A 27,728-nucleotide genomic window follows, 5' to 3' on the forward strand; every position below is an offset into this window, starting at 1 on the left:
GTCATCCTTTCATAGTCCAAAGGCGTAACAGGAGATGACTACAAATTAATGTGATTCGAATCCAAAATGGGCAACCAATATTTTTATCAAAAGATTCGAATTACTACCAATATGTGTTATGAAATGTGTAAAATAAGAAGATAGTAACAACAATAACAACAACTAAATCTTATCTCATTAAATAATCTTAGTTGTATAAATTTTAAAATTTCATTACGCTCCATTAAATAAAAAGTGTAGGCATAAAATATAGTGCAACGGCACAAATTCTACATTGGAACAAAAAATAAAGCAAGAAATTCGAAGTGCGTTTTTTCCGTAAAGTCGCCAAAGTAAGGACGAGGGTAATGAAAACACAGACTCAAAGCCAAACAAGCGTCTCTCTCTCTGTTCACTCTTTCTAAAACAACCAAACCGAGACCCTCCGTTACCCAACAGCAAAAGTGATCCTCCGATCGTGAGCTTCCTCTGTATGTAAGTGGGTTTCTTAAATTTTAACTTTTAGATTTGAGGTTCAAGATCCGTGGTTGTGTTTGGGAGATTGAGTTCGAGCTGGGCTGTAAGAAAGTGGTTCAAATTGTTGGATTTGGGTAAGAACCCTATAAACCCGAACCGTAATTGTAGCCCTCTTTCGATTTCCAAGTGCTGGACTTGATTTCTCTGTGTTTTTTTTATGTGAATTATTTTAAGGTGGTGAGTTTATATTGGAAAGTTTCTAACTTTTTCGCTGGAATTTAAGTGGGTAAAAGTTTATGGTGGAATTGGTTAGAAGAGATTGTAAGTGTCTCGGATATGGGTTTTTTTTCTTTTCAAACCGCACCAGATGCGAACTTGTGTTTCTTTTTTGGATTTGAGTTTATATATTTTCAGACCCGAGTTATTTTTTTTATATTTTCATGATCCCGAGTTTCATATTTTTATTTTTTTATATAATATGTAATTGATAGGGCACGATTACAAAACTTGTGCTACCATGGATTGGAAAAGTCATCTGACAAGGTTGTCAGAACAGAAGCACAAAAAAAGCTTAACTCTTTGAGCACCAAACGCCATATTGTGCCCTATGAACAATGGGCACTCCTGCAAAGGACACAATAATATTTTAGGTGCTGCAGTGAATTCCAATATAGGACGCATATATTGGTGTCCTTAAGCCTCATATGGCACAATTAGCTTTTTGTTTGCAGTGCCTATATGTTTTGCAGTGGCACTGAATAATGAGCCCTGTAGAAAACTTCCAAATTCCTCGTTTATGATGAAGTTTTATTTGGTATTTTAAATTCAATCGTCAGTTTTATTTGTATTTAATTTCAATTGTCATATCGGGTAAGTGATCTCCGGCAAAAGTGATAAAGTTAGAGGTAATATGAGTTTTCTTCTTTTAGTATTTATCTCATTGAATTCATATACAAGTTAGGCTTCCTTTCTTCTTAGCGTATAATGTCCTTGCAAAGTGGTAGTCTCCAATCAATCAACCCAAAATAATCTTGGGAGTTGGTGTTAGACGAAGTCAGTTGTCCAGCACATCACCGAAACCAATGGAGTTTACTTTGGTTTAAACTTCTACCTTTTTCAGCCGTTCCTAGTTTATAGGAATGATTGGTATTTGTTTCTGTTGTAATCTGATCTTGTGATTGTAATCCTATCTTTAGGATCTGATTGTATTTGAGCTGTTCACAACTTCTTGTATCTAAGGTTTTCAAACCCAATCTGTAATTATGGAAGTATTATAAATACATGCATCCCATGATTGATGGGGTATGCAATTGAAGTGAAACAAACTGAGTCTCTAGATTTTACATGGTATTGAGCCTATTTTTTGTCTAACGACATCGATCCTTCCTTTTCTCTTCACGCTCCAATGGCTGACAACAATGTTACCCCCTCCTCCTCCCATACAAACGCTACTCCCAACTCCACTACCAATCCGTCCTTCCACCCTTTTTCCACCGTAGTTAACATCAAACTTGACAGGACCAACTACCCACTGTGGTTGACCCAAATCCTCCCAATTCTCAAAAGTAGAGATCTGATGGGATATGTGGATGGTACCCTGGTGTCCCCGTCCAAGTACGTGTCTGGTTCAACAGCTGTGGATCCTGCCTACACTGCATGGGTTCAACAGGATCAAATGATCCTCAGTTGGATCAATGGATCTTTGACAGCGTCTGTATTGTCTGTCGTGGCAAGCAAGAGGACTGCTCGAGCCACCTGGGAAGCACTCGAGCAACGGTATGCTTCTACTTCTCAAAATAGGATTTCGTTTTTGCGAAATGAATTGCTGCAGACAAAGAAAGGTGATCTTCCTGTTGCGGATTACCTAGATCGCATGAACGCGATCGCTGACAACCTTGCCCTAGCAGGGCAACCTGTGAGTGATGATGAACTCGTTTAGATTGTGTTGAACAATCTCGGACCTGCCTTTGAGATGACTGTCAGTGCAGCTCAAGCCCGTGATACACCAATCACCTACCCTACTCTTGAGGCTCTGCTGTTAACCACCGAGCGTCGCATAGCTGAACACACTGCTCCCTTGATGGAATCTGCGCAGGTTAATGCCTTTGTTGCCTCTCGAGGACGAGGGTTTGGTCGCACTCGAGGCACTGGACGAGGAGCATCATCATCCTTTCGAAGTACTTCTTTCAATCATCGCGGACCTGCACCTCGTAACAACAACAACACCAACCACCGCACTCTGCCATGCAGTAGCGAGCGGGTTGGCTCTAATGGTGAGAGGATTGTTTGCCAAATCTGTGGCAAACCAGGTCATCCGGCCCTTGACTGTTATCACCGAATGAATGCTGCATTTGAAGGCAGAATTCCAGCGACCAAGCTCACAGCCATGGTGTCTTCTCCAGTCACTGTCAACAAACAAAAGAATGGAACCTGGCTGCTCGACACAGGTGCCAACGCTCACCTTACTCCTGATCTTTAGAATCTGGCTAACCCTAAAGAGTACTCTGGTAATGAAACTATTGGGGGTGTAGGTAATGGATCTGGCATTTCTATCTCTCATACTGGTTCAAATACATTACATACTTCCACTTGCTCCTTTGATTTACCTAACATTCTTCACTGTCCCACTGCCACCCAAAACATTCTCTCCGCACACAAATTTACTTTAGACAACCATTGCTACCTACTGATTTTTCCTTCCTTTTTCCTTGTTAAGGACCTCAAGACCCGGAAGACGCTTTTCCGAGGGAGATGTGAAAATGGATTATATCCATTTCCATGTGGCATTGGACAACTCAAGCATCCAATATCTGCATTTGTAGGGCTTCGGTGTTCAGTGAATACATGGCATGCGAGGCTTGGTCACCCTGCCAATTCTATCATTAAGTTTTTAATTTCAAATAATTTGGTACCAATTCATGGTCCTTCAAAGGTCAATTTTTGTGAGTCATGTCCCTTAGGTAAGAGTACTAAGTTACCTTTTCAATTGTCCGAGTCTGTTTCTAAGTTTCCTTTGCAACTAGTGCATTCTGATGTGTGGTGTTCTCCCATTATTTCGAATGAAGGTTTTCGTTACTATGTTTTGTTTGTGGATGATTACTCTCGCTATTCTTGGCTTTTTCCAATGAAAAACAAAAGTGAAGTGTTTCAAATCTTTGTTCAATTTAAGGCACATGTTGAAAAAATGCTTAATTTTCCGATTAAAATTCTTCAATGTGATGAAGGTGGCGAATATAAAAGCCATGCCTTTACTCAATTTCTTGCTGCTAATGGCATTTCACAAAGATTTTCATGTCCTAAACACCCTGAACAAAATGGAATAGCAGAGCGCAAACATCGCCATATTATTGAAACGACCATAGTCATGCTGTCTAAATCTCACATGTCCAACCGATTTTGGTTTGATGCATGCTCCACGGCCATGTATTTGATAAATCGTTTGCCCACTAAACTTCTATCCTATGCGTCTCCTTATGAAAAACTTTTTCAAAAACAACCCAAGTATGACACTTTAAAGGTTTTTGGATGTAGATGTTTTCCTTGGTTAGTACCTTACATGCAAAATAAACTTCAACCAAAATCAAAACCGTGTGTCTTCTTAGGTTATTCACTGAATCACCAAGGTTACAAGTGCTTGGATCTGTCTACCAGACGCATTTACGTGTCTCGCCATGTCCTCTTCGATGAGGACTGCTTCCCTTTTAAGGGTCTCACATCTTCTTCAGAAAGTGTCACCACTTCAGGTAATAACCAAGCCCCAGACTTATTATTAATTTTTGATAACCCTAGTTGCCCTAGTATGCCTCAACCCCGTCATCTTAATCTGGTCGAACCACAACGTGCCCAAGTTGTCACAACCCTGCCAACCTATTCCTCAATCTCACCCTCTTGCCATCCTCCCCTGCCCTCCAATACCCGTGTCATCTCCTTCTGCCCAGATTATCCAACCATCAAATGAGCAAGTCGATGTACCTTCTGAATCTGTGCTTCCTGTCACTGCCAGTGGCCCACACTATTCGATTACCACACGCTCTACGTCAGGCATCCATAAACCCAATCCAAAATATGCTATGCATTTAACTGTTGACAAGTTCCCTGTTGAACCAACGTGTTTCAGTCAAGCTGTCAAGTCTCAGGAGTGGAGGAATGCCATGGTTCAAGAATTTAATGCCCTGCAGCGATGTGGAACTTGGAGTTTGGTTCCTCATCGTCCTAACATGAATCTGCTGCCCAATAAATGGGTGTTCAAGTTGAAGCGACGTGCTGATAGTTCGATTGAACGACATAAAGCTCGACTTGTCGCCAACGGGTTTCATCAACAGGCTGGTGTGGATTACAGTGAGACCTTCAGTCCCGTTGTTAAGCACAGTACGATACGGCTTGTTTTAAGTCTTGCCGTGTCCAACAAATGGCCTGTCAGGCAGCTGGATGTGCAAAATGCGTTTTTGCATGGTTTTTTGCAGGAAGACGTTTTCATGCGCCAACCACCAGGTTTTGTTGATCAACAATTCCCTACACATGTGTGTACGCTTCAACGTAGTCTTTATGGTTTAAAACAAGCGCCCCGGGCTTGGTTTCAAAGGTTCTCCGATTTTCTGCTTGAACTTGGATTTCACGAATCCAGTTGTGACTACAGTTTGTTTGTCTTCAGAAAGCCGGGTGTGTATATTATTCTTTTAATTTATGTCGATGATATACTAATCACCGGCAATAGTCCTCCTCAAATTTCCAGGTTGATTACGCGACTTGGTACGTTGTTTTCGATGAAAGATTTAGGTCCTCTTCATTATTTTTTGGGTGTCGAAGTGACATACTATGGGACTGCGATGCATCTGTGTCAGTCTAAATATGCCTTAGACCTGCTTTCTCGTACAAAATTTACTGAAGCCAAGCCTATCTCCACTCCGGTCTCTTCTGGACATAAGCTCAGTGCGTATGAGGGAGACCTGTTTGACAAACCTGAGGTATATCGTAGTGTAGTTGGTGCCCTACAGTATATCACCATTACACGACCAGATCTGTCCTATGCTGTCAACCAAGTGTGCCAATTTATGCATGCTCCCAAAACCTCTCACTGGATGGCTGTCAAACGGATCTTGCGATATTTGAAGGCTACGCATAATCATGGTCTTCTATATAAGCCTGGCACTACCCAACTCAGTGCCTTCTCTGATGCGGATTATGCAGGCAATCCGGATACTCGGCACTCTACGGGTGGTTTTTGTATATATCTTGGTTCCAATCTCGTCTCCTAGAGTTCGAAGAAACAGAAGACAGTATCTCGGTCTAGTGCTGAAGCCGAGTACAGGCAGTTAGCATACACTGCAGCGGAGCTATCCTGGTTCCGGTCTTTATTCAAAGACTTGCATTTGCATCTGATTCCTCCTCCCATATGGTGCGATAATATCTCCTCCATTGCTCTAGCGTCCAATCCCGTATTCCATGCACGAACCAAACACTTAGAGGTTGATTATCACTATGTCAGGGAGAAGGTTGTTCGTGGTCAATTATTGGTTCACTATATTTGTTCCCAAGATCAACTTGCGGACCTGTTTACCAAAGGCTTGTCGTCGTCTCGGTTTAAGTTTCTTGTCTCCAAACTTCCGGTTGTTCCACAACCTGTCAGCTTGCGGGGGGCTGTTAGACGAAGTCAGTTGTCCAGCACATCACCGAAACCAATGGAGTTTACTTTGGTTTAAACTTCTACCTTTTTCAGCCGTTCCTAGTTTATAGGAATGATTGGTATTTGTTTCTGTTGTAATCTGATCTTGTGATTGTAATCCTATCTTTATGATCTGATTGTATTTGAGCTGTTCACAACTTCTTGTATCTAGGGTTTTCAAACCCAATCTGTAATTATGGAAGTATTATAAATACATGCATCCCATGATTGATGGGGTATGCAATTGAAGTGAAACAAACTGAGTCTCTAGATTTTACAGTTGGGAGTTCAGAGGTTAGTTATGAACTATATTGATCTGCAAGTGTGCTTCATTCGTTCTTTTTTCCTCAACACCATTTATCCGATGCGAAAAAATTTCTAAACTTGATCACGTATATCATGGTTTGCTGAAAATTTCTTTGGAGTATTGATGCGTTTTTATTTATTTTTAGTATTATTCCAGATGACTAGCATTTTCTTGTGATAGTTGGTTATTATTTGAATCTCTATTTCCTGAGCAGGGATTTAATCATAATTCACAAGTATTCATTTCTTCTTAAAAAAAAAAAAGAAAGGGAATTCTGTCATTTGCTGTTGGAATGGAATAGAGAATGATACTTATTCCAGTTCATTGTTATTTCTTGCAGTTCATGGAAGAAAAATCTGAGAAGAAAATTAGCTTGAAGGTGTTGGTGAACAATTTGACCAACAAAGTCATTTTCGCGGAGTGTGATAATGATTTCGTTGATGTTCTCTTCAGTTTCTTGACAATCCCTATGGGAACTATTGTTAGGCTTTCCCATCATTCCCAATCCTTTGGAATTGGCTGCATTGACAACTTATTTGGAAGTGTTGAGAGTCTTGATTTACAGCTTTTTCGAACTAAAGAATGTCGAGACATGTTGTTACATCCCCGCAATGGAGCTGAAGATCTATTGAGGAACCTGAAATTGAAATATGATCAATGTGAGCCCCCACGGTACTTTAAGTGTTCTAATCGATATTGCCGCAATTTTGCACAAAGGTTTAGTTATTACAAAACTGTTCATTGTTGTTGTGGGGGTCTGATGAACATGGAGACCATTTTTACAACGAAACAAGCTGAAGGTGGTGGGGTTTTTGTGGAAGCACCAGGGAGATTTATTATTAGTGATGATTTACAGGTACTGCCTCCATTTACTTGTGCAGTATCTTCTGTAGTTTCGAACCATGGACTCATGGGCTGGAAAAGCGTTGAGGAGCTGACTTTTAATGTGGGAGTAGATGAGGTAAATGATGATGTGTTGACATGCAATGCCAAGTTAAATAAAACTCCAGTTTCTGATCTTCCCGTTTTGTTTATTTTTTGTTTTCCAGGTTTTGAATTTGCTTATGCGCTCATTAGTATCAGAGACACCTCTGACTGAAACTCTGCTGAAGGATAAAACCATACCAAACGTGATTGATGAAAATCTTGACCAAGATTTATGTATTGAATATCGAGAGGTGGGAGGATTTTGGGAAGAAAAGATTTCTATCAAACTTATAGTTAGCAAATCTAAGAAGAAGGTTTATTATGCCGAAGTGGGGGAGGATTTTGTTAACTTACTCTTCAGTTTCTTGACTCTTCCACTAGGGTTTGTTGTAAAACAAATGCAACATAACTCTTTGAAAGGTTGCATTGACCAGCTGTACAGAAGTGTCGAAGATCTTGATGAGCAGTACTTGAAGTCAAATTTACACAAGAAAAAGTTGGTGAGTCCTAAGCTTCTCCCTGGATTTGGCTACAAGAATCATCTTCTGGGAATTGAGGAAGCATCGTATAAATGGACTGACTCCGTAGAACGCAAATCCCATTGTAAAGAAGATTGTATTGACTTCGTGGACCCCAAATCCCATCATAAAGAAGATGATAAAGGTTGTGGATTCTTGAAAGGACCTGCGATGTTCATGGTAACTGACAGTCTCAATGTAAGTCCAATATCTGCAATTGTCGGCATGTCAATTCTATGCGAACTGAACGTACCTGTGACTGATGTTGAGGTACAAGTGGCTCATGTGGGGAAAGAGGAGGTGAGTCATACCATAAACTCTTCGAATCAAAACTTTGGTCATTTGAAAGTGATTCTTTATGTGAGTTTATACATCTTGTTTCAAGGCTGATGCTTTGGACATGTTTCTTATTGCAGGCTATCCGTCTTTTGATGGCTTCTTTTGTTTGTGCCTCTGCTTTAACTAGTGTCTTCCTTACGAAGCCGAAGCGATTTGGAGATTTAGGGTGCCTAAGTTTTCTATTTTAAGAAGAGATATGCACCTTCTGGTACAAATTTATGTACCTTTTTTCTTATGCACCATCATCGTTTTGTGTTATATGACCTATATTTTGTGCTGCTTCTAGCATAACTACTTAAGGGATGCACCTTGCTATTTTCAGATATTATTCTTGTTATTTTCTCTTCATGTCTTGCTTTCATTGTGAAGCTAGTTACTGATTTCAGACAATTAGGAAGAAATGAAATATAAAAATTGTGACCGGAGGTAAGAGATGGATAACTCAAGAAGAAAAGAGTACGTTGAATCATACGAGGAGAACCTCGTCTTACTTAAGACAAGACTGATGCAATTTCTTTTCGAGGAAAAAAAAAGTATGGTGATTGCATTGGCTCTGTTTTGGTTTTCACTTTCTTCTTGTTCTACTGCATATGCCTTGTTATGCCCCGAAATTAGGGATGTAACAGTGTCACGCCTTGTTGACAAGGTTATACTACAACATGAGGACGCGATGTTTTAAAATCACGTTCCCAATAAAATGTCAGGCAATTAAGAGAATAAATAAAACTGTTTATGTTAAGACAAAGCTGAAACGTAAATAAAATTGGTAGGCCGAAAATAAATTGAAAATTCGATTTTAATTTAACATACGAGTCAACCACAGTGTTATGACACTTTTTAGTAAAGCAAATTCACTTTGTCGCCACTCATCCTAGTCCACGTGTTTTACACTGTGAATTCTCATATTGTCCATTAGGGTTGGGCAAACGGGTCTTAGGCCCGCGGGTAGGGGCGGGTATAGGCGGGTCGGGGCGGGTACGGGGCGGGTCCTGTTTTTAAATAGGGGGAAACGGGGCGGGGCGGGCCTAGGTAATGTTTTTCTAGGGTCGGGCCGGTTCCAGATTTATAGAAAAACGGGGCCCCGAACCGGCCCGTTTGTAATTGAAATGGACGGCCCAGATTGAATTGTTACAGACCTTCCAATCATGACCGTTGGTTTTAGGTTTACCCTAATAGAGAGTCTTTGCTGTTTGCTGCTCTCTCTCGAATCCTCGATCGACCTCTCAACCTTTCCGTCTCTGACTCTCTCATCCTCGATTTTCTTCTTGAAGTCCGACATCACCTCACCGTCTCTGCAACACTCCATCACCTCACCGTCTCTGCAACACTCCATCGCCGTTGCCAGTTCAGGTGAATTCTTTAACCTCTTTTTTTTTTTTTTTTTTTTTATAATAGGTTCTTTAACCTCTGATCTGATGATTCTGATCTGATGTATGTAATATGTGCTCAATATATTGGGATGTTCATGTTTGTTCTTGCTGATTTGGTGGATTTTTTTGATTTTTTAGCTTCTTTAACCTCTGATCTGATCTGATGTATGTAACCTGCTCCTTCTGTTCCACACGGTCGTCATGTATGTCATTGTGTTTCTTTACAGTTGGTAGATTATTTCCATTACACTGATACCCTGTGTGGTTTGAATACAAAAGACTAAAATTTGTCATTTATAATTGTGAATCTGCACCACTAAGATTTTCTCTGTTGTACAGTGGGCACCATGTCATGCTGTTGTTGCCACACCATTGCTAGTTGCATTTTTTAGCTTCGTTTGTTTGCTAGAAATGCATGAGATTGAAAGACATGGCCACCTATCTGATTTTATCGTGTTGTTTCTATATTAAGGGCTGACACTCTTGAAGAACTTGGAGCTATCTGATACTGAAGTTGGAAGCAACGGGCTTCGTCATCTCTCAGGTGATGATTGATTGCATTGCATCAGAGTCTCAGACTATTGCATGGTTATGATCTGAATGTTTTCCGAGTTCAGTGTGAGGCTGTAGGCTATACATTATGCTGAAGCTTTGAATTTACTACCTTGTTAGTTTGTGGCTCAAATTCTTTGAAGGTCTCATTAGTGTTCAAAGTTAAACTGCACCTCATAATTTTTCTGCTAAGCAGTTTGTAAACTTTGTATTATTTGGTGCATGTTCATCTTTTTGAAAGCATTTCTTTTTAAGCATTAATTTGGGTGGCTGTTATCACTTTCAGGTTTGAAAAATCTCGAAAGTTTGAACTTGTCGTTCACCCTAGTAACTGACAGTGGCTTGAAAAGGTTATCTGGATTGACATCTCTCAAATCACTTAATCTGGATGCTCGGCAAATTTCTGATGCTGGACTTGCAGCTATTACAAGTAAGGATTTTTGTGTATTTTTAAGCTGTAGAGGGAAAATATTGGCTATTTGTGTAGAAAACCTTGTGATCGACGCATTGATTTCCACTGAAATTAATCATGTTCTTGAATTCTTCTAATCATAACTATATAGACAGTCAAAGAATTTATGCCGAAGGTGGTGCAGGTCTTACAGGATTGACACATCTGGACCTATTTGGTGCTCGCATTTCAGATTCTGGAGCAAACAATTGTAAGATCTGCAATAAGTAAGGTACCATATAATAATTTGTTTGCTTACTGGATGGTTATTTTTTGTTTGCTTACATATACATCTCCTTTGACATTTGAAGTAATTATTCTAATTGACAATTTCAGGTATCTCCTTTGACATTTACTCTTTTGTATCTCATATTTTAGTATAAGTTTTATTCTAAAGTGATAGTTTATATGGCTTTGATAAAATTTATCTTCTACGTTAACAAGTCTTCAAGGAAATATAAATTAATGGGATTAGAAGTTAGGACCTGTATGCAATGCAAGAATGAGAACCGAGGCCTTCTGCCTGCATATATATATATATATATATATATATATATATATATATATATATATAATATAATACATATACATATACATCTCACACACACACACACAGTGACACACACAATAAGTACTTGGCCAATATTGCAGAAAACAGTTTCTTTAGCAGCTGCATGTTACTGCCCTGCACACGATTTGAATTTTGAAATCTGAATTCTGATTGCATTTACTTGCATTGCTGCATTTAGTGGAGGAAAGAGAGTAATTGATCCTTGTAGATCATGTCTCCTTCCTCAAACAGTGGAGTCATTGATGTGCCTTCAAAATTGGATAAGAAGTGAACCAATTGGCAGCATTGAGTATGAAGCAAGTCCCGCGGAGCTTGAATTTTATCAAGAGTGTGAAGAAGGTAATTATCTTGTTTTTAATAGTTTGGTTTATAACTTTATATTAATTGGTTTACAATTAACGGTTGTTCTTTGTTGTAGAATATAAAAGAAAAAGAGCAAATACTATATCTACAAGTTCAACAATCTCATCAAGTGTTCCTGAAATTGAAACAACTCAAACGAATAAAGGAAAAGGAATTGCGGTAATATTTCAAACTCAAATGAATAAACTTTAAATTTCAATAATTCAATTTGAATGAGGATAGATAATATGATGTTGGATGTTAAAAATGTCATGTTTATATTCTATTTTTGTTTACAGATTCAATGAAGATTGTTGTTGGAACTTGGGTGTTGGAACTTGGATTTTCGGATATTTTGTATGTTGATTTAATTTTTAGATGTTGGAAGATGTAATATTATTATTTTGAATGTATTGTTAATTTATAAACTTGGATGTTGGACTTTGTATTTAGATTGGATGTGAATAATGGTGAATTTGTGCAAAATATGCGTAAATGCAGTTGCAATCTGTGCAAATCTGTGCAAATCTGTGCAGTTTGCAATCTGTGCAGTTTTGTGCAGATTGCAATCTGTGCAGTTTGCAATCTGTGCAAATCTGTGCAGTTTGCAATCTGTGCAAATCTGTGCAGATTGCAAACTGTGCAGTTTGCAATCTGTGCAAATCTGTGCAGTTTGCAATCTGTGCAGTTTTGTGCAGATTGCAAACTGTGCAGTTTGCAATCTGTAAATATGTACAATTTTTTTTTTCTTTCAAACAACCAAAAAAAAAAAAAAAAAAAAAAAAAGGGACCCGTGGACCCGGCCCGAACCGGCCCGTTTCAACCGGGCCGGGTAATGACCGGTTCTTATATTGAAAAATGTAATCCCCGGCCCGGCCCGCCCAGTTTCCTTTGAACTTAGGTCCGGTCCGGTCCCTTCAAAATTGGGCCCGGCCCGGCCCGTGCCCAGCCCTATTGTCCATTCTAAATTTCTCCGTGCTCCTAAAAATGTTTTGAAAAATGCCATAAACTCATAATGACGTCCACCATCTTCTAATGAACACCTTTTTTGATAAAAAATATGAATATATTTTTCGAAAAATTTCTACTACACGAATCTCGAAATTCAAACTCATGTAACAGTAATAAATAAAATGATGAGCATACATCATAATTTATGATGGTGAGCAAAAATGCACTCGTTTTTATTAAAGCAAATTCACTTTGTCGCCACTCATCCTAGTCCACGTGTTTTACACCGTCAATTCCCATATTTTCTGTTATAAATCCATCTGTTCTCCCAAAAATGTTTCGAAAAATGCTACAGACTCATAATGACATCCACCATCTTCTTTAGAACACCTTTTTGGATAAAACAATATGAATATATTTTCCGAAAATTTCCTTCTTCCTTGATAATAAATTCTTCTTCGGATCTCACATCCAAGGCTCCTCTCGCATCCAAGGCTCCAACTGAGTGTGACAAAGTTTTGTATGAAAATGGCTTCAACTAACTAACTAGTGTTACTAATTCACGAGTGGAAGAAATCAATAAATAGCTTTATAATCACTGTTTTAAAGATCGGCCTAGGCAGTGCCTAGGCGTTGGGCGGTGGAGCCCTGCTCCGAGTTTGGGCAAGGCGTTTGGAAAAAACAGCTGGAAGTAGACCTGACATTCATATCGTGTTTCTCGTGTTCATGTCATTTTCATGTCATTCCCAATAACTTAACAGGTTGTGTCGTGTAATACCCGTTAAAGTAAATGAGTAATATGACCCGACCCGAAATCAGTATATACATACTAAATTTCGAAGTTGACCCCTTCATGAAAGTTGTAATGCTTTTTATTACACGTGATTACATTTTTCACACTTCTACAATAATTATTATTAATTTTGCACTCAAATAAAAAAACATTGTTCATGAGATTTGGAGGGTTTTAAAAATCTAAACGACCATGTAACCCTCATCTCAGCGTTAAGGATGCAATTATAAACGTTTATTATGCTTTCACATCTTTCAGACTTATACATTAATGATTATGAATTTTGTTTATTTTGAACACCCTTAAAATACTATTCATGAGAGTTTGTATGGTTTTAAAAATTCAAACGATCATATACCCATCCTCAAATCGTAGAGGATACGACTACGAGCGTTTGCATATTTTTTCATATTTTTGGCACATGTAAATTAATTATTATAATTTTTTTAATGTGTTTGGTATTTTTAAATTACTTGATATTTTTATTTTTAATGTGTTTTATGATTTTTAATTTCAATCTTTGCCTATAATACACTATAAAAATAAATAAAACTTAAATTTTAAAATTTATAGAATAATAATTAATAAAAAATATATACATATTCATTATATTTATTGTATTTTATAGTAATTTTTTTTTAGTAGTTTAAAAAATTAAAATCATCAAAATAATTTTTTTCTTATCTTGTCGAAATAGGTTACCCACATGTCATTCTCGTGTAAACCTGTTAAGGACCTGTTATTATTGTGTGACCCGATAATGACTTGATTAGTTATCGTGTTGACCCGAAACCTGTTATTTTCATGTCGTGTTAACAGGTCATGTAAGAAATTGTCAGGTCTAGCTAGAAGCTAGGCGACTCCTAGGTGGTTTTTTTTTGTATTTTTTTTTTATTAATTGTGTGCTTTTTTCTTTTTTGGTTTCATGGTGGTATACTTATGGAAATGGTGTACCTAATTTGCAAATGATGGATTGACTACAAGTTCATCCAATACTTATGGAAATGGTGTACCTAATTTGCTTTTTATCATTCTTTTATTATTCATACAAGTATTGTTTTTTTAGGTGTAAATAGGCACTTATTTACAAGATATATAATAAATATACATAAATCCACCTATACTGCCTAGGTGCCTAGGTGTTATGCTTCTACTCGCCGCCCGACTAGCGCCTAACGATTTTTAGAATCTTGTTTACAATGATAACAACACACGCACACAAAGCAATAATTAAATAAAAGAAACCCAAAATTAGGTCATAAGCATATAACACAAGAAAATATAAAAGTTCAAAGGAAGATACATAAATTTGTAAAATAAAGTGCATGATCTCTTCTTAAATTAGAAAACCAACGCATCCCAATTCTCCGGCTCTTCTTAAAGTCATACACAAGTGGGGACGGTTGCAAGGGGGTGCATATGTCATGGCCCAGCATTTTGGCTTTTGCTTTTGAAAAGCTAATGAGGTGTTAATAGCATCTCTAAAAGAAGATGTCAAAGACAAAAACTTGTACGGAAGTTTTACGGTGACACAAGTGAAGAAAGTCTAGGTTGTAAGAATTGGGTGACATAGAGCACGTGTTGTGTGGTTATTGGGCTTCACACGTGAGTCAATCTTACTCTGATACTATGAACAAGTTGAGGTTCCACCATAAAACCAATTGGCAACTATGGGGAGTAGCCTAACCTGCCATTGCAAGTTTTCTCATTTGACAGATGTGAAACTCATGTACCTTCACATTCTCACAACTACTATGTTGTGTTACTAATCAATGTGCTATAACTTGAGTGAATTGGTAAAAAAAACTTGATAATGTGATGATAACAACGAAAATTACTCGGTATCATTGTATATTTTCACTGACTCTACTATGTTGTGTTATTAATCAATGTGCTATAACTTGAGTGAATTGGTAAAAAAACATGATAATGTGATGATAACAGCGAAAATTACTCGGCATCATTGTATATTTTCACTGACTCCGCCCCTAATCAGTGTGGACCAAAAAGTCTCTGGCTGCTGCTGTTAAAAAAAATTGGGTAGAATAAAACAAGGACTCGGCTTCTACACAATCACTGATATATTGATCTCACAAACACATGGATGAAAATGCAGAAAGTAATCGCGTTTTCATCACCGTGAGATTGATCGCATCATTGATGCTTAATTCTAAAAAGGGCAGTTTATCTCAGTGATGAACTTACAGAAGGGTGCATCACGGTGACCTTATTAAACAACAAACTGATGAGATCGATCAAACAATGAATAACACAATCCGTACAATCAGTTTATAGAAACGGAAGAAGCGTCACCATCATGCATAAATAACCAAGCTTTAGCTCTTGAAAAGAAGTGAGGATCACTTTGAGTGGGGGTGCATGCAAAGGGCCGCCATCTTTAGCTTTTGAAAAGAAGTATTCATTACTTTTCTTAGCTAGGAAGAAATTTACGGTTTCATCGTACATGCAGAATCGAAGCTCTGAAATTATGTATAGCATTATGACTTTAACCTCCAGCTAATCAAGTGTTAATAGAATATAATCTCCAAAGGATACATAAGAGGCAACCTAATGAGTTCAATCAATTTTGTTTAAATTGGGTACATAGGCCTCCAATTAGTATTTTATCAGAGAGATTGATGCATTTGATAGCTCACTGTGACTGCAACTAATACGGTCTACTGAATTACGAAAAATACGATCAGAGAAGAAAAGGAATAAACCTTCTAACGAACAAATGTTCATTAAACAAATGAGTAATATCCCTAAAGCTTAAACAAGATCTGACTTCTCCAAGGAATTAGTTGATCAATTGTTGTCCATTCCCAATTAACGGTATTAAAACGAAACTAGTATATTCAAACTTGCACACACACTCGCAAATGCAACTCAACAACTCTAGTATTCAAATTTAAATCTGAGTTACTGTTTATATATTTTCATGATCCCGAGTTTCATTTTTTATTAATATTTAACCGATAGGGCATGATTACAAAAATTGTGCTAACGTGAATTGGGAAAGTCATTTGACAAGGTTGCACAGTATTTTATAATTTTGGTACGGAAATTATGTCAAAAACATGAAATGACGGAGAGTCCATAGAAAGACTCTTTAGCATTTCTCTTGTGCTTAACTCTTTGAGCACAGAATGCCATATTGTGCCCTATGAAAAATGTGCACGCCTGAAAATTAAGGATCCAAATAATATTTTAGTTGCTGCAGTGTTGCTGTATTGGACACATATATTGGTGTCCTTAAGCCTCATATGGCACCATTAACTTTTCATTTGCAGTGCCCGTATTTTTTGTAGTGGCACCGAATAATGAGCTCTGTAGAAAACTTCCAAATTTCTTGTTTATGATGAAGGTAATATGAGTTTTCTTCTTTTAGTATTTATCTCATTGAATTCATATATAAGTTAGGCTTCATTTCTTTTTAGCGTATAAGCTCTTGTCCTTGCAAAGTGGTAGTCTCAAATCATTCAATCCAAAATAATCTTGGGAGGGAGTTCAGAGGTTAGTGATGTGAACTATTTTGATCTGCAAGTGTGCTTGATTTGTTGTTTTTCCGACCGTTTATCCGACGTGATAAAGTGTCTAATCTTGATCATGTATATCATGGTTTGCTGAAAATTTCTTTGGAGTATTGATCCGTTTTTATTTATTTTTTAGTATTATTCTAGATGACTTCACTTGCATTTTCTTGTGGTATGTTATTATTTGAATCTTTATTTCCTGAGCAGGGATTTAATCATAATTCACAAGTATTCATTTCTTCTTTAAAAAAAGGGATAATTCTGTCATTTGCTGTTGGATTTGAATAGAGGAATTTGATACTTATTCCAGTTCATTATTATTTCTTGCAGTCCATGGCAGAAAAATCTGAAAACAGAATTAGCTTGAAGGTCTTGGTGAACAATTTGACCAACAAAGTCATTTTCGCTGAGTGTGATAATGATTTCGTTGATGTTCTCTTTAGTTTCTTGACAGTCCCTATGGGAACTATTGTTAGGCTTTCCCATCATTTGGAATCCTTTGGAATTGGTTGCATTGGCGACTTATTTGGAAGTGTTGAGAGTCTTGATTTACAGCTTTTTCAAACTAAAGAATGTCGAGACATGTTGTTACGTCCCCGCAATGGAGCTGAAGATCTTTTGAGGAATCTGAAATTGAAATATGATCAATGTGAGCCCCCACGGTACTTTAAGTGTGCTAATCGATATTGCGGCAGTTCTGCACAAAGGTTTAGTTATTACGAAACTGTTCATTGTTGTTGTGGGTGTCTGATGAACATGGAGACCACTTTTACAACGAAACAAGCTGAAGGTGGTGGGGTTTTTGTGGAAGGACCGAGGAGATTTATTATTGGTGATGATTTACAGGTACTGCCTCCATTTACTTCTGCAGTATCTTCTGTAGTTTCGAACCATGGACTCACGGGCTGGAATAGCGTTGAGGAGCTGACTTTTAATGTGGGAGTTGATGAGGTAAATGATGATGTGTTGACATGCAATGCCAAGTTAAAATTTTCAATTCGAACTAAAACTCCGGTTTCTGATCCTTCACTTTTTGTTTATTTTTTGTTTCCAGGTTTTGAATTTGCTTATGCGCTCATTAGTATCAGAGACACCTCTGACCGAGACTCTGCTGAAGGATAAAACCATACCAAGCATGACTGACGAAAACATTGACCAAGATTTATGCATTGAATATCGAGAGGTGGGAGGAAAAAGGAAAGAGGAAGAAGAAGAGATTTCTATCAAGCTTGTAGTTAGCAAATATAAGAAGAAGGTTTATTATGCCGAAGTGGGGGAGGATTTTGTTAATTTACTCTTCAGTTTCTTAACTCTTCCACTAGGGTTTGTAGTAAAACAAATGCAACATAACTCTTTGAAAGGTTGCATTGACCAGCTGTACAGAAGTGTCCAAGATCTTGATGAGCAGTACTTGAAGTCAAATTTACACAAGAGAAAGTTGGTGAGTCCTAAGCTTCTCCCTGGATTTGGCTACAAGAATCATCTTCTGGGAATTGAGGAAGCATCGTATAAATGGACTTACTCCGTAGAACCCAAATCCCATCGTAAAGAAGATTTTGTTGACTTCGTAGACCCCAAATCCCATCATAAAAAAGATCATAAAGGTTGTGGATTCTTGAAAGGACCGACTATGTTCATGGTAACTGACTGTCTCCATGTAAGTCCGATATCTGCAATTGTCGGCATGTCAATTCTGTGCGAACTGAACGTACCTGTGACTGATGTTGAGGTACGAGTGGCTCACGTGGGGAAAGAGGAGGTGAGTCATAACATAAACTCTTCTAATCAAAACTTTGGTCATTTAAAAGTGATTCTTTATTGAGTTTATACATCTTGTTTCAAGGCTGATGCTTTAGACATGTTTCTCATTGCAGGCTATCCGTCTTTTGGTGGCTTCTTTTGTTTGTCCCTCTGCTCTAACTAGTGTCTTCCTTACGAAGCCAAAGTGATATGGAGGTTTAGGATGCCTACGTTTTCTAATTTAAGAAGGGGATATGCACCTTCTGTTACAAATTTAAGTACCTTTTTTCTTGCACTATCATCGTTTTGTGTTATATGACCTCTATTTTGTGCTGCTTCTAGCATAACTATTTAAGGGATGCACCTTGCTATTTCAGATAATATTCTTGTTTCTTTCTCTTCATGTCTTGCTTTCATTGTGAAGCTAGTTATTGATTTCAGACAATTAGGAATCCCTAACATACTAGAGTTTTTACGCCCTCAAGGGAAGAAATGAAAAACTTGTGGTCGGAGGTAGGAGATGGATAACTCAAGAAGAAAATAGTATGTTGAATCATAAGAGGCGAGCCTCGTCTTAGACGAGATTGATGCAATTTCTTTTCGAGGAAAATATCTAAGTATGGTGATAGCATTGGCTCCGAAATCAGGCACATAACAGTGCCACACCTTATTGACAAGGCGATACTATAACATGAGGACGCGGCGTTATAAAATCACGTTCCCAATACTTTAACATGAGGATGCGACGTTATAAAATCACGTTCCCAATAGACTTCAGGCAATTAAGAGAAGAAAGATAACTGATTATTTTAAAACATTGCCGAAACGTAAATAAAATTGGTAGGCCGAAAATAAATCGAAAATTCGATTTTAATTTAACATGCTAGTCAACTACAGCGTTATGACAATTTTTAGTAGGGAATTGTTATTGGCACTTCAAAAAACTCATTTTACACTCCAAACTTTCTATATTTTAAAAGAAGTGAGGAGTATAGAATGAGATTTTTGGAGTGCCAATAATACTTCCTTTTTTAGTATCAAATTCACTTTGTCACCACTCATCCTAGTCCACGTGTCTTACACCATCAATTCTCGTATTGTCTATTCTAAATTTCTCCGAGCTCCTACAAATGTTTCAAAAGATGCTACAAACTCGTAATGGCATCCACCATCTTCTAATGAACACCTTTTTCAATAAACAATACGAATATATTTCCTTCTATTGATCTCACACTCACACGGATGAAAATGCAAAAAGTCCTCGCGTTTTCATCACCGTGAGATTGATCGCATCACTGATGCTCAATTATAAAAAGGGCAGTATTATCTCAGTGACGAACTTACAGAAGGGTGCATCACGGTGACCTTATTAAACAACAACCTGATGAGATCGATCAAACAATGAATAATACAATCCGTACGATCAGTTTATAGAAACAGAAGAAGCGTCACCATCATGCATTAAGATAACCAAGCTTTAGCTTTTGAAAAGAAGTGAGGATCACTTTGAGTGGCGGTGCATATAAAGGGCTGCCATCTTTAGCTTTCGAAAAGAAGTATTCATTACTTTACATAGCTAGGAAGAAATTTACGGTTTCATCGTACATGCAGATGCGAAGCTCTGAAATTTAACCTCCAGCTAATCAGGTGTTAATAGAATATAATCTCCAAAGGATACATAAGAGGCAACCTAATGAGTTTGATCAATTTTCTTTAAATTGGGTACATAGGCCTCTAATTAGTCTTTTATAAGAGAGATTGATGCATTTGATAGCTAAATGTGACTGCAACTGATAAGGTCTACTGAATTACGAAAAATACGATTAGAGAAGAAAATGAAGAAACCTGCATTAGAAGGTTAATGACGAACAAATGTTCATTAAGTCTGTACAATATAAGGAAAGTTCAACCTCTTCTAGAAATTAAACAAATGAGTAATATCCCTAATTAAGCTTAAACAAGATCTGACTTCTCCAAGGAAGTTGATCAATTGTTGTCCATTCCCAATTAACGGTATTAAAACGAAACTAGTATATTCGAACTTGCACATGTAAGATATTTCTGAAATCATAAGAACAACAACAAGACATTAGGATCACGAATGCAATAATAAAATCGACATGAAAAGGAAATAAACTTATCTGTAGAAGAGGAAGACATGATGCTAGGGTTCCAGGAAGGGTCTTCTCCACTCAAGCAATCGTAAGTTACTTTGCTAGTGAATAGGGTTTAGCACGAAACAAGGATAATTACTGTGAGTGCAGGGACCTCCTAATATACGGATAAGTATCCATGTAATTTGGCCTATCAACTGATTACATGGGATATTCCATATCAATTAGGGTATCATAATAGTCTAAATGGTAACGAATTCTTTGTCGACTAATTAAGGTTTTCATGATTAATTGCACTAAATAAGGACTCCTAAACCTAACCAAATAAGGCTCCATAATTTTCTCAACTATTAACTCAGATTGACCAAGTTATTTGTATGTCAAAAAATGGCGAGTGCATATCCTTTGACACTCACAACCTACATGCTCCCACTTGAGTGTCCAAGAACATGATACTTACTTGGTTAGGTGGTAGGTGATCACTGAGTCCCACAAAATTTGCAACTATACCTTTAACAACTTGTCACTAGTAGTTTAAATGTTGGATTATAGAAAATAACTTGTAATTGCTTCTACATGTTTACTCTATTACCACTAATATCAAATTACGAGTACAATGTTGCCTGACATCATTCGTTAAATTCAGGTTGATAAGCAAAAGATCAACTCCTGAACTGAGCCTCATGCAAGCATGGCTCATATTTTTCTGTCAATTTATAATGTGATAAGATAACAAGTAAATACGACATACTATTTACAAAATTAGGACCTCTTATCAAACTTATGAACAAAACTTAAACAATAACTCTTAAAATATCAGCCACTAACACTTCAAATTTTTTAACACAAAAGGTAATCTGTTACTCCCACTGATTAACAGAAATAAAATTATATAGATAAATTATTACTCCCACTAACTAAGAGAGTAAAAAAAAAAAAAACTTTATAAATGTCTAAAAAAAAAAATTAAAAAATGAAACAGATACCTTTCAAATACTCCCATTAGCAAAACATAAAATTTGTGAGCTCAACATCTTTATTCTAGATATCGGTAGGGAAGTGACTCTTGTGACTGAAAATCTATACAAAATCATTTGGTCAGTTTTGTTCATCTAACATTTGACAGAAACAGAAAACTTTAACAAACCGTTTTCTGATTGCAACAAAAACATATAATTCCATAATCATCTTTGGATAGAATCTGATTATATTAGATTTTCACAGCTAAAACATAAAATACAAGGGCAAACGTATATAATTTCAACACTTTTGAGCAGATGAAGTATATACAATCTTGTCAATTCCATGTTTAACCGTTCATGGATTTATATTTGGACTGAATAAGAAAACACTTTTGAGCTGATTAATTATCCATCAATAACATATAAATCACAAGTCCAATTTCTTGAACAACGAACAAGAAATAATAAGCAAAACACTTTTGAGCAGAATACACTCATTAACCCTTCTTCAATTTCCTGGAAGATTAGTTGCATATATAACAAATAAAATATAAACAAGTATGATAATGTACGTTTTATCTACCAAAACCATGACCATTAAAAGCATGCAAAATTGATGAGTGTGAAGCCCATAATACATTATTTCTCCCACTTGGGCAAACACTCAAAATTGCAAGTTTAAACACTAGAGAAAGCGGTTTTCATATAACAAAATATAGGCTAGTTGAATCGATAAAGATCAAATACATAATTTTTTTTTTTTAAAGTAGGTTAGAATTAAAAGTTCAATAAAAACTTATGCAATGACTACAAATTTTATTTTATTTTAGTGTATAAGAGAAGACCCACATATGTGTCACATCACCGCCTGGGGCGGATCACTTCCCGAGCCTGCTCCACCACCGTAGCACGATATTGTCTGCTTTGGGCTTACCATTCCCTCACTGTTTTGTTTTTGGGAACTCACGAGCAACTTCTCAGCAGGTCACCCATCATGGGATTGCTCTAGCCCCCTTCTCGCTTAACTTCGGAGTTCCTACGGAACCCGAAGCCAGTGAGCTCCCAAAAGGTCTCGTGCTAGGTAGGGATGAGAATATACATTAAAGGATCACTCCCCTGGGCGATGTGGGATGTCACAATCCACCCCCATTAGGGGCCCAACGTCCTCGTCGGCACACACACGATTAGGGTTAGGCTCTAATACCAAATTGTCACATCCCCGCCCGGGACGAATCACTTCCCGGGCCCACTCCACCACCGTAGCACGATATTGTCCGCTTTGGGCTTACCATTCCCTCACGATTTTGTTTTTGGGAACTCAGGAGCAACTTCCCAGTGGGTCACCCATCATGGGATTGCTTTAGCCCCCTTCTCGCTTAACTTCGAAGTTCCTACGGAACCCGAAGCCAGTGAGCTCCCAAAAGGCCTCGTGCTAGTTAGAGATAAGAATATACATATAAGGATCACTCCCTTGGGCGATGTGGATGTCACAATCCACCCCACTTAGGGGCCCGACGTCCTCGTCGGCACACTACGGCCAGGGTTAGACTCTGATACCAAATTGTCACATCCCCGCCCGGGGCGGATCACTTCCCGGGCCCACTCCACCACTGTAGCACGATATTTTCCGCTTTGGGCTTACCATTCCCTCACGGTTTTGTTTTTGGGAACTCACGAGCAACTTCCCAGTGGGTCACCCATCATGAGATTGCTCTAACCCCCTTCTTGCTTAACTTCGGAGTTCTTACGGAATCCGAAGCTAGTGAGCTCCCAAAAGGCCTCGTGCTAGGTAGGGATGGGAATATACATTTAAGGATTACTCCCCTGGGCGATGTGGGATGTCACATATGTGTTAAAGATTAGGTCATAAATTAAAATGAAACCTAATAAGAGAATCCAAACTCAAAATTTATGTTTTAATTCTAAAACAAAGTCGATTAAAGTAAATACATAGATATCTCAACAACATCATTTTTTCAGCAATAATTTTAATCCAATTTAGAATTCACAGAAAATTAAGGCAAAAGATTGGCAAATTTACGTACTCATTCTCGATTCTGCAAGATTCATCATGAAAGTAGTCGAGTTGTGGAGAATCGAACCAACTCCAAATTGCATGATTGTTACACCTTTGGCAGAAACTAATCATGCAAAGAAAATACCTGCATAGCTAGCCAAAACATAAAATACACAAAATACATATAGCTTAAACAGCTTTGGCCAGATGAAAATATGTTAGAAGTATTTTATGTTGCTATAATACTAATTTATAATTGGTGAGTGATTTCCTGAAATTCCCATTGGGACAAAAGTATTCACCATATAAATTAGAATTCTGATTTTTCAAAATAATCCTTTAGAACAGTATTAAATAACCGATTCTCAAAAGATTAAATCAAACACAAGAGTATGTCATTATTAACATTGAACAATAAAATTCTCGAAAGAGAAAACATGATTATTCAATTATTTGATAGAGACCAAAATGATCAATTAGTAAACTGATATCACTTTCCTTTTCTTTTTTTTTTTCTTTTCTCAAAAGACAATGATCATCATAATCGTAATTGATGACCAAACAAAATATTGGTTTGAGCAAAATAAACCAATACATCTTTAAATCAAAATTTAATCAATGTTGTCTATAAAAGTCATCAGTATTGAGAATTTGCATAAAATAAGGACATAGTGGAACCATAAACTTGTATAATAATCGGTACCAATAGATGTGCACAAATCAGTGAAACAATATCACATAACAAAACTAGTTTTGAAGTACCAAAATTCAGCAATACTACTTTAGTTCGCAAATTCACTAAAAACTCAATTTTCTTTAAATTGTCATGAAAATTTTTAGGTATGAACTAGACATATATGGCTACTATTTCGCAAAACCTCATGATTTTTTAAATTATTAAGCGAGCCAAACATGAATTCAAAAAGAGAGGTGCTTTAGAAACTGCAGAAAATGACGGACCTGAGATTACATACTCACCAAATATTCATTGTTCATCCGATATGCATGAAAATTTTCAGACATAAAGTAAACATACAAATCTGTTAAATCCCAAAATTTCATCATTTTTGAGAATTTACAAGTGTACTAAAAGAAAATTAGAAATGGGATGTGCTGCAGAAACGGCAAAAATTCTGCAGTATATACTGGAGACTAAATAATTCACCAAAAATTCAATTTTTCTCCAATATGCATGAAGATTTTCAGAAATGAAGTAGACATGTAAATCTATTGTCACCCAAAATTCCATGATTTTTTCGATTTTAAAAGTGGGCTAAAGATAAAATTGAAATGGAATGTGCTGCAGAAACTGCATAAATTCTGCAGTATAGTCTCGAGATTAAAAATTCACTAATAATTCATTTTCAAACCAATGCTCACGAAAATTTCCAGATTTGAAATAAATATCTCAATGTATATCATACTAAAATTTCTTGAATTTATCAATTACATAAATATATCAAAATAATATTACAAACACACTATTCTGTAGAAGTCTGCAGGCTTCCAGCAACATGATATCACACTTAAAAATTTACCATAAATCCATTTCTTGTCCAAAAAAAAAAAGGAAATATTGCCAGCGTCTACAATCCATTCGATATTACAACATGACAAAATTTCATAATATTTGGAGTTATGAAAGTCTATTAAGCCCAGGTTATTGTCATGAATGGTTTTCCTTACGAAAATTACATTATTTATATATAATACTAAAAGTAATATTCATTGCAATAATAGAAGCGACTATCATTTCATAGAGAAATAACCAAGAACCAAAACTTACTTATTCATTTGCATATGCACTACAAGGATAAGAGTCGAAAAAATGCAAAATTGTATTAATCCCAAATGAAAACACTATATTTGCTCAAAAACAACAAGATAGTTTTCCACTTCTCAATTATAATATCACAAAATCAATTCAGTTGAAACAAAAAGCTTAATTTCAAGTCAACCAAATTACAATAATTTATGAAAAGCAGTTTCATACCTTCGCATGAATACCCCGAAATTTCAAGCTTCAATTCGAGCATTACAATGATTGAAGGAGGTTGGTGTAAGCTGGGCATTGATGAACAGCAACCCTCACGCGAGGGAGAAACCCTTTACTGTTCGCATGTTTTAACCTCTTTTTTTTTTTTTTTTTTCTAATAATCAAATAAAAACCGGTAATATTTATCAACTAAATTAATAATCAGAAAATTATATAATAAATCAAAATATTACCCAAGGTGAGATTAGGTCATCGTTCACCGAAAACAATAGTGACCTTGATATATATATATATATATATATATTAATTATTAATTCATAATTATCAAATAGGAGTCTATAAAGTCGCATACAACAAACCTTGTTAGAGTTGTATACCTAATTTCAGTTTATCTTGATGGCCAGGTAAACGTGATAAAAAAAAACTGCAAGAAAAATTTTGCAGAAAACATAAGCATGGTTATGAAAGAAAAACTTCATTGCCCAGATTCAACAATCCCTTTTTCTAGTTCTTTATTTTGGCATTAGATAGATAATTCATTTAAAGACACTTGATTCATATAACTGGAAAAATCACAACATAGATGACACGATCTTCTCGACAATACAAGGTTACATATCCATACAAGAAGAAAAAGCGCGAAAGCAAGAAAAACCCCAAAATCATATCACAAGAGTGTGATTAATCGAACCAAAACAAGGCCTAATTAAATGAGAGCCAAAAAGAAAAATAAATAATTAAATTTCATGAAAACTTAAAGGCAGCAGTATGCATAGTCACCACCTAGACCAGTCCATATATTATAGTCATTAGAAATCATACCAAATAGAATTATATATATCACGGCTCTCGAATCACATTGGTTGAAAAGAATTTTGAAATTAACCAATCGCAAAGAACCCCTTTATCCGAACCCTAAGCTTGTTGTGTGGCTCTGATACCAGAGGTAAGATATTTTTTAAATCATAAGAACAACAAAAAGACATTAGGATCATGAATGCAATAATAAAATCAACATGAAAAGGAAATAAACTTATCTGTAGAAGAGGAACATGATGCCAGGGTTCCAGGAAGGGTCTTCTCCACTCAAGCAGTCGTAAGTTACTTTGCTAGTGAATAGGGTTTAGCACGAAACAAGGATAATTACTGTGAGTGTAGGGACCTCCTAGTATACTGATAATTATCCATGTCATCCGGCCTATCAACTGATACATGGGATATTCCATATCAATTCGGGTATCATAATAGTCCTAAATGGTAACAAATTCTTTGTCAACTAATAAGGTTTTCATGATTAATTGCACTAAATAAGGACTCCTAAACCTAACCAAATAAGGCTCCATAATTTTTTTAACTATTAACTCGGATTGACCAAGTTACTTGTATGTCAAGAAACGGCGAGTACATATCCTTTGACACTCACAACTTACAACACACACACTCGCAAATTCAACTCAACAACTCCAGTATTCAAATTCAACTCCTCGGTAATATTCCCATGGTGACCCCAAGATTGGAAAATAAAGAAACGATTGATTCGCTAAGGGGGGAGATCAGTTATAAATCATCGGTAGTCAGAAGCTTGGCTGACTCTATTACAAAGGCGCTTGCAACATCCACAAAAAATGTAATCGCGCTACGCATGGAATTTGTGGACAAGTGATACTTGGTAATGACTGAAGAACTCTCTTGTGGCCGTGTTCAGGCAACAAAGAGAGCATACAAAGTATTGTGTTGGCTTGACATTGTGATCAATTTGCAATACAAGGTTCTTGCAATGAGATTCAGCCGCGTTGTGGGGAAGTAACAACATTTCTCTACATGCACTGACCGCAACTCACGTACGTCAATTTCCTTCACACCTGAATACAAATTGTTCATGCATCCTTTTTTATCCTTTCATAGTCCAAAGGCGTAATCGAGTATGATTACAAATTAATGTGATTTAAATCTAAAATGGACAACCAATATTTTTATCAAAAGATTCGAATTACTACTGATATGTGTTACAAAATATGTAAAATACGAAGATAGTAACGACAATAACAACAATTAAATCTTATCTCATTAAATATATTTTTTTATATAAATTCTAAAATTTCATTACGATAAAATAAAAAGAGT

At 36.7% G+C, this 27,728-nt stretch overlaps 3 protein-coding genes across 6 annotated transcripts; all 3 read left to right on the top strand.

Annotated features, from left to right (window-relative positions):
• The first annotated feature begins 225 nt into the window (after positions 1–225).
• Positions 226–8,534, top strand: LOC137743756 (uncharacterized). Of its 3 annotated transcripts, none has more exons than XM_088679723.1 (4): positions 226–1,497; positions 6,399–7,386; positions 7,475–8,170; positions 8,287–8,534. In XM_088679723.1, exons 2-4 carry the CDS (start codon positions 6,730–6,732, stop codon positions 8,395–8,397), a joined length of 1,464 nt encoding a protein of 487 aa, XP_088535849.1. In that variant the 5' UTR covers positions 226–1,497; positions 6,399–6,729; the 3' UTR covers positions 8,398–8,534. The 3 variants fall into 3 exon arrangements, with proteins under 3 accessions (XP_088535849.1, XP_068339800.2, XP_088535850.1); XM_068483699.2 differs by having other exon boundaries at positions 226–590; positions 6,766–7,386; XM_088679724.1 differs by having other exon boundaries at positions 255–474; positions 6,766–7,386.
• A 588-nt stretch (positions 8,535–9,122) lies between these two features.
• On the top strand, positions 9,123–11,981 carry LOC148692747 (uncharacterized). The gene is made up of 5 exons (XM_088680404.1): positions 9,123–9,559; positions 10,052–10,123; positions 10,418–10,561; positions 10,728–11,096; positions 11,572–11,981. The coding sequence occupies exons 1-4, from the start codon at positions 9,355–9,357 to the stop codon at positions 10,811–10,813; spliced, it is 507 nt and encodes a 168-aa protein (XP_088536530.1). The 5' UTR covers positions 9,123–9,354; the 3' UTR covers positions 10,814–11,096; positions 11,572–11,981.
• Positions 11,982–16,045: 4,064 nt separating this feature from the next.
• LOC137742111 (uncharacterized) lies at positions 16,046–18,896 on the top strand. 2 transcript variants are annotated; one of them, XM_088679764.1, is made up of 4 exons: positions 16,046–16,755; positions 17,106–17,726; positions 17,830–18,534; positions 18,650–18,896. In XM_088679764.1, exons 2-4 carry the CDS (start codon positions 17,109–17,111, stop codon positions 18,722–18,724), a joined length of 1,398 nt encoding a protein of 465 aa, XP_088535890.1. In that variant the 5' UTR covers positions 16,046–16,755; positions 17,106–17,108; the 3' UTR covers positions 18,725–18,896. The 2 variants fall into 2 exon arrangements, with proteins under 2 accessions (XP_088535890.1, XP_068337966.2); XM_068481865.2 differs by having other exon boundaries at positions 16,240–16,606.
• The last annotated feature ends 8,832 nt before the right edge of the window (positions 18,897–27,728 follow it).

Source organism: Pyrus communis, chromosome 11 (genome assembly GCF_041283825.1).
Source record: "Pyrus communis isolate YQ-2024b chromosome 11, ASM4128382v1, whole genome shotgun sequence".
NCBI lineage: Eukaryota > Viridiplantae > Streptophyta > Magnoliopsida > Rosales > Rosaceae > Pyrus > Pyrus communis.

Coding starts and splice junctions, on each gene's coding strand:
- LOC137742111 (XM_068481865.2), top strand. Junction 17,727..17,829: donor TTAATGTGGGAGTTGATGAG/GTAAATGATGAT, acceptor TTTTGTTTCCAG/GTTTTGAATTTGCTTATGCG. Junction 18,535..18,649: donor CTCACGTGGGGAAAGAGGAG/GTGAGTCATAAC, acceptor TTCTCATTGCAG/GCTATCCGTCTTTTGGTGGC.
- LOC148692747 (XM_088680404.1), top strand. CDS start 9,355: ATGACCGTTGGTTTTAGGTTTACCCTAATAGAGAGTCTTTGCTGTTTG. Junction 9,560..10,051: donor CATCGCCGTTGCCAGTTCAG/GTGAATTCTTTA, acceptor TTCTATATTAAG/GGCTGACACTCTTGAAGAAC. Junction 10,124..10,417: donor CGGGCTTCGTCATCTCTCAG/GTGATGATTGAT, acceptor TATCACTTTCAG/GTTTGAAAAATCTCGAAAGT.
- LOC137743756 (XM_088679723.1), top strand. CDS start 6,730: ATGATACTTATTCCAGTTCATTGTTATTTCTTGCAGTTCATGGAAGAA. Junction 7,387..7,474: donor TTAATGTGGGAGTAGATGAG/GTAAATGATGAT, acceptor TTTGTTTTCCAG/GTTTTGAATTTGCTTATGCG. Junction 8,171..8,286: donor CTCATGTGGGGAAAGAGGAG/GTGAGTCATACC, acceptor TTCTTATTGCAG/GCTATCCGTCTTTTGATGGC.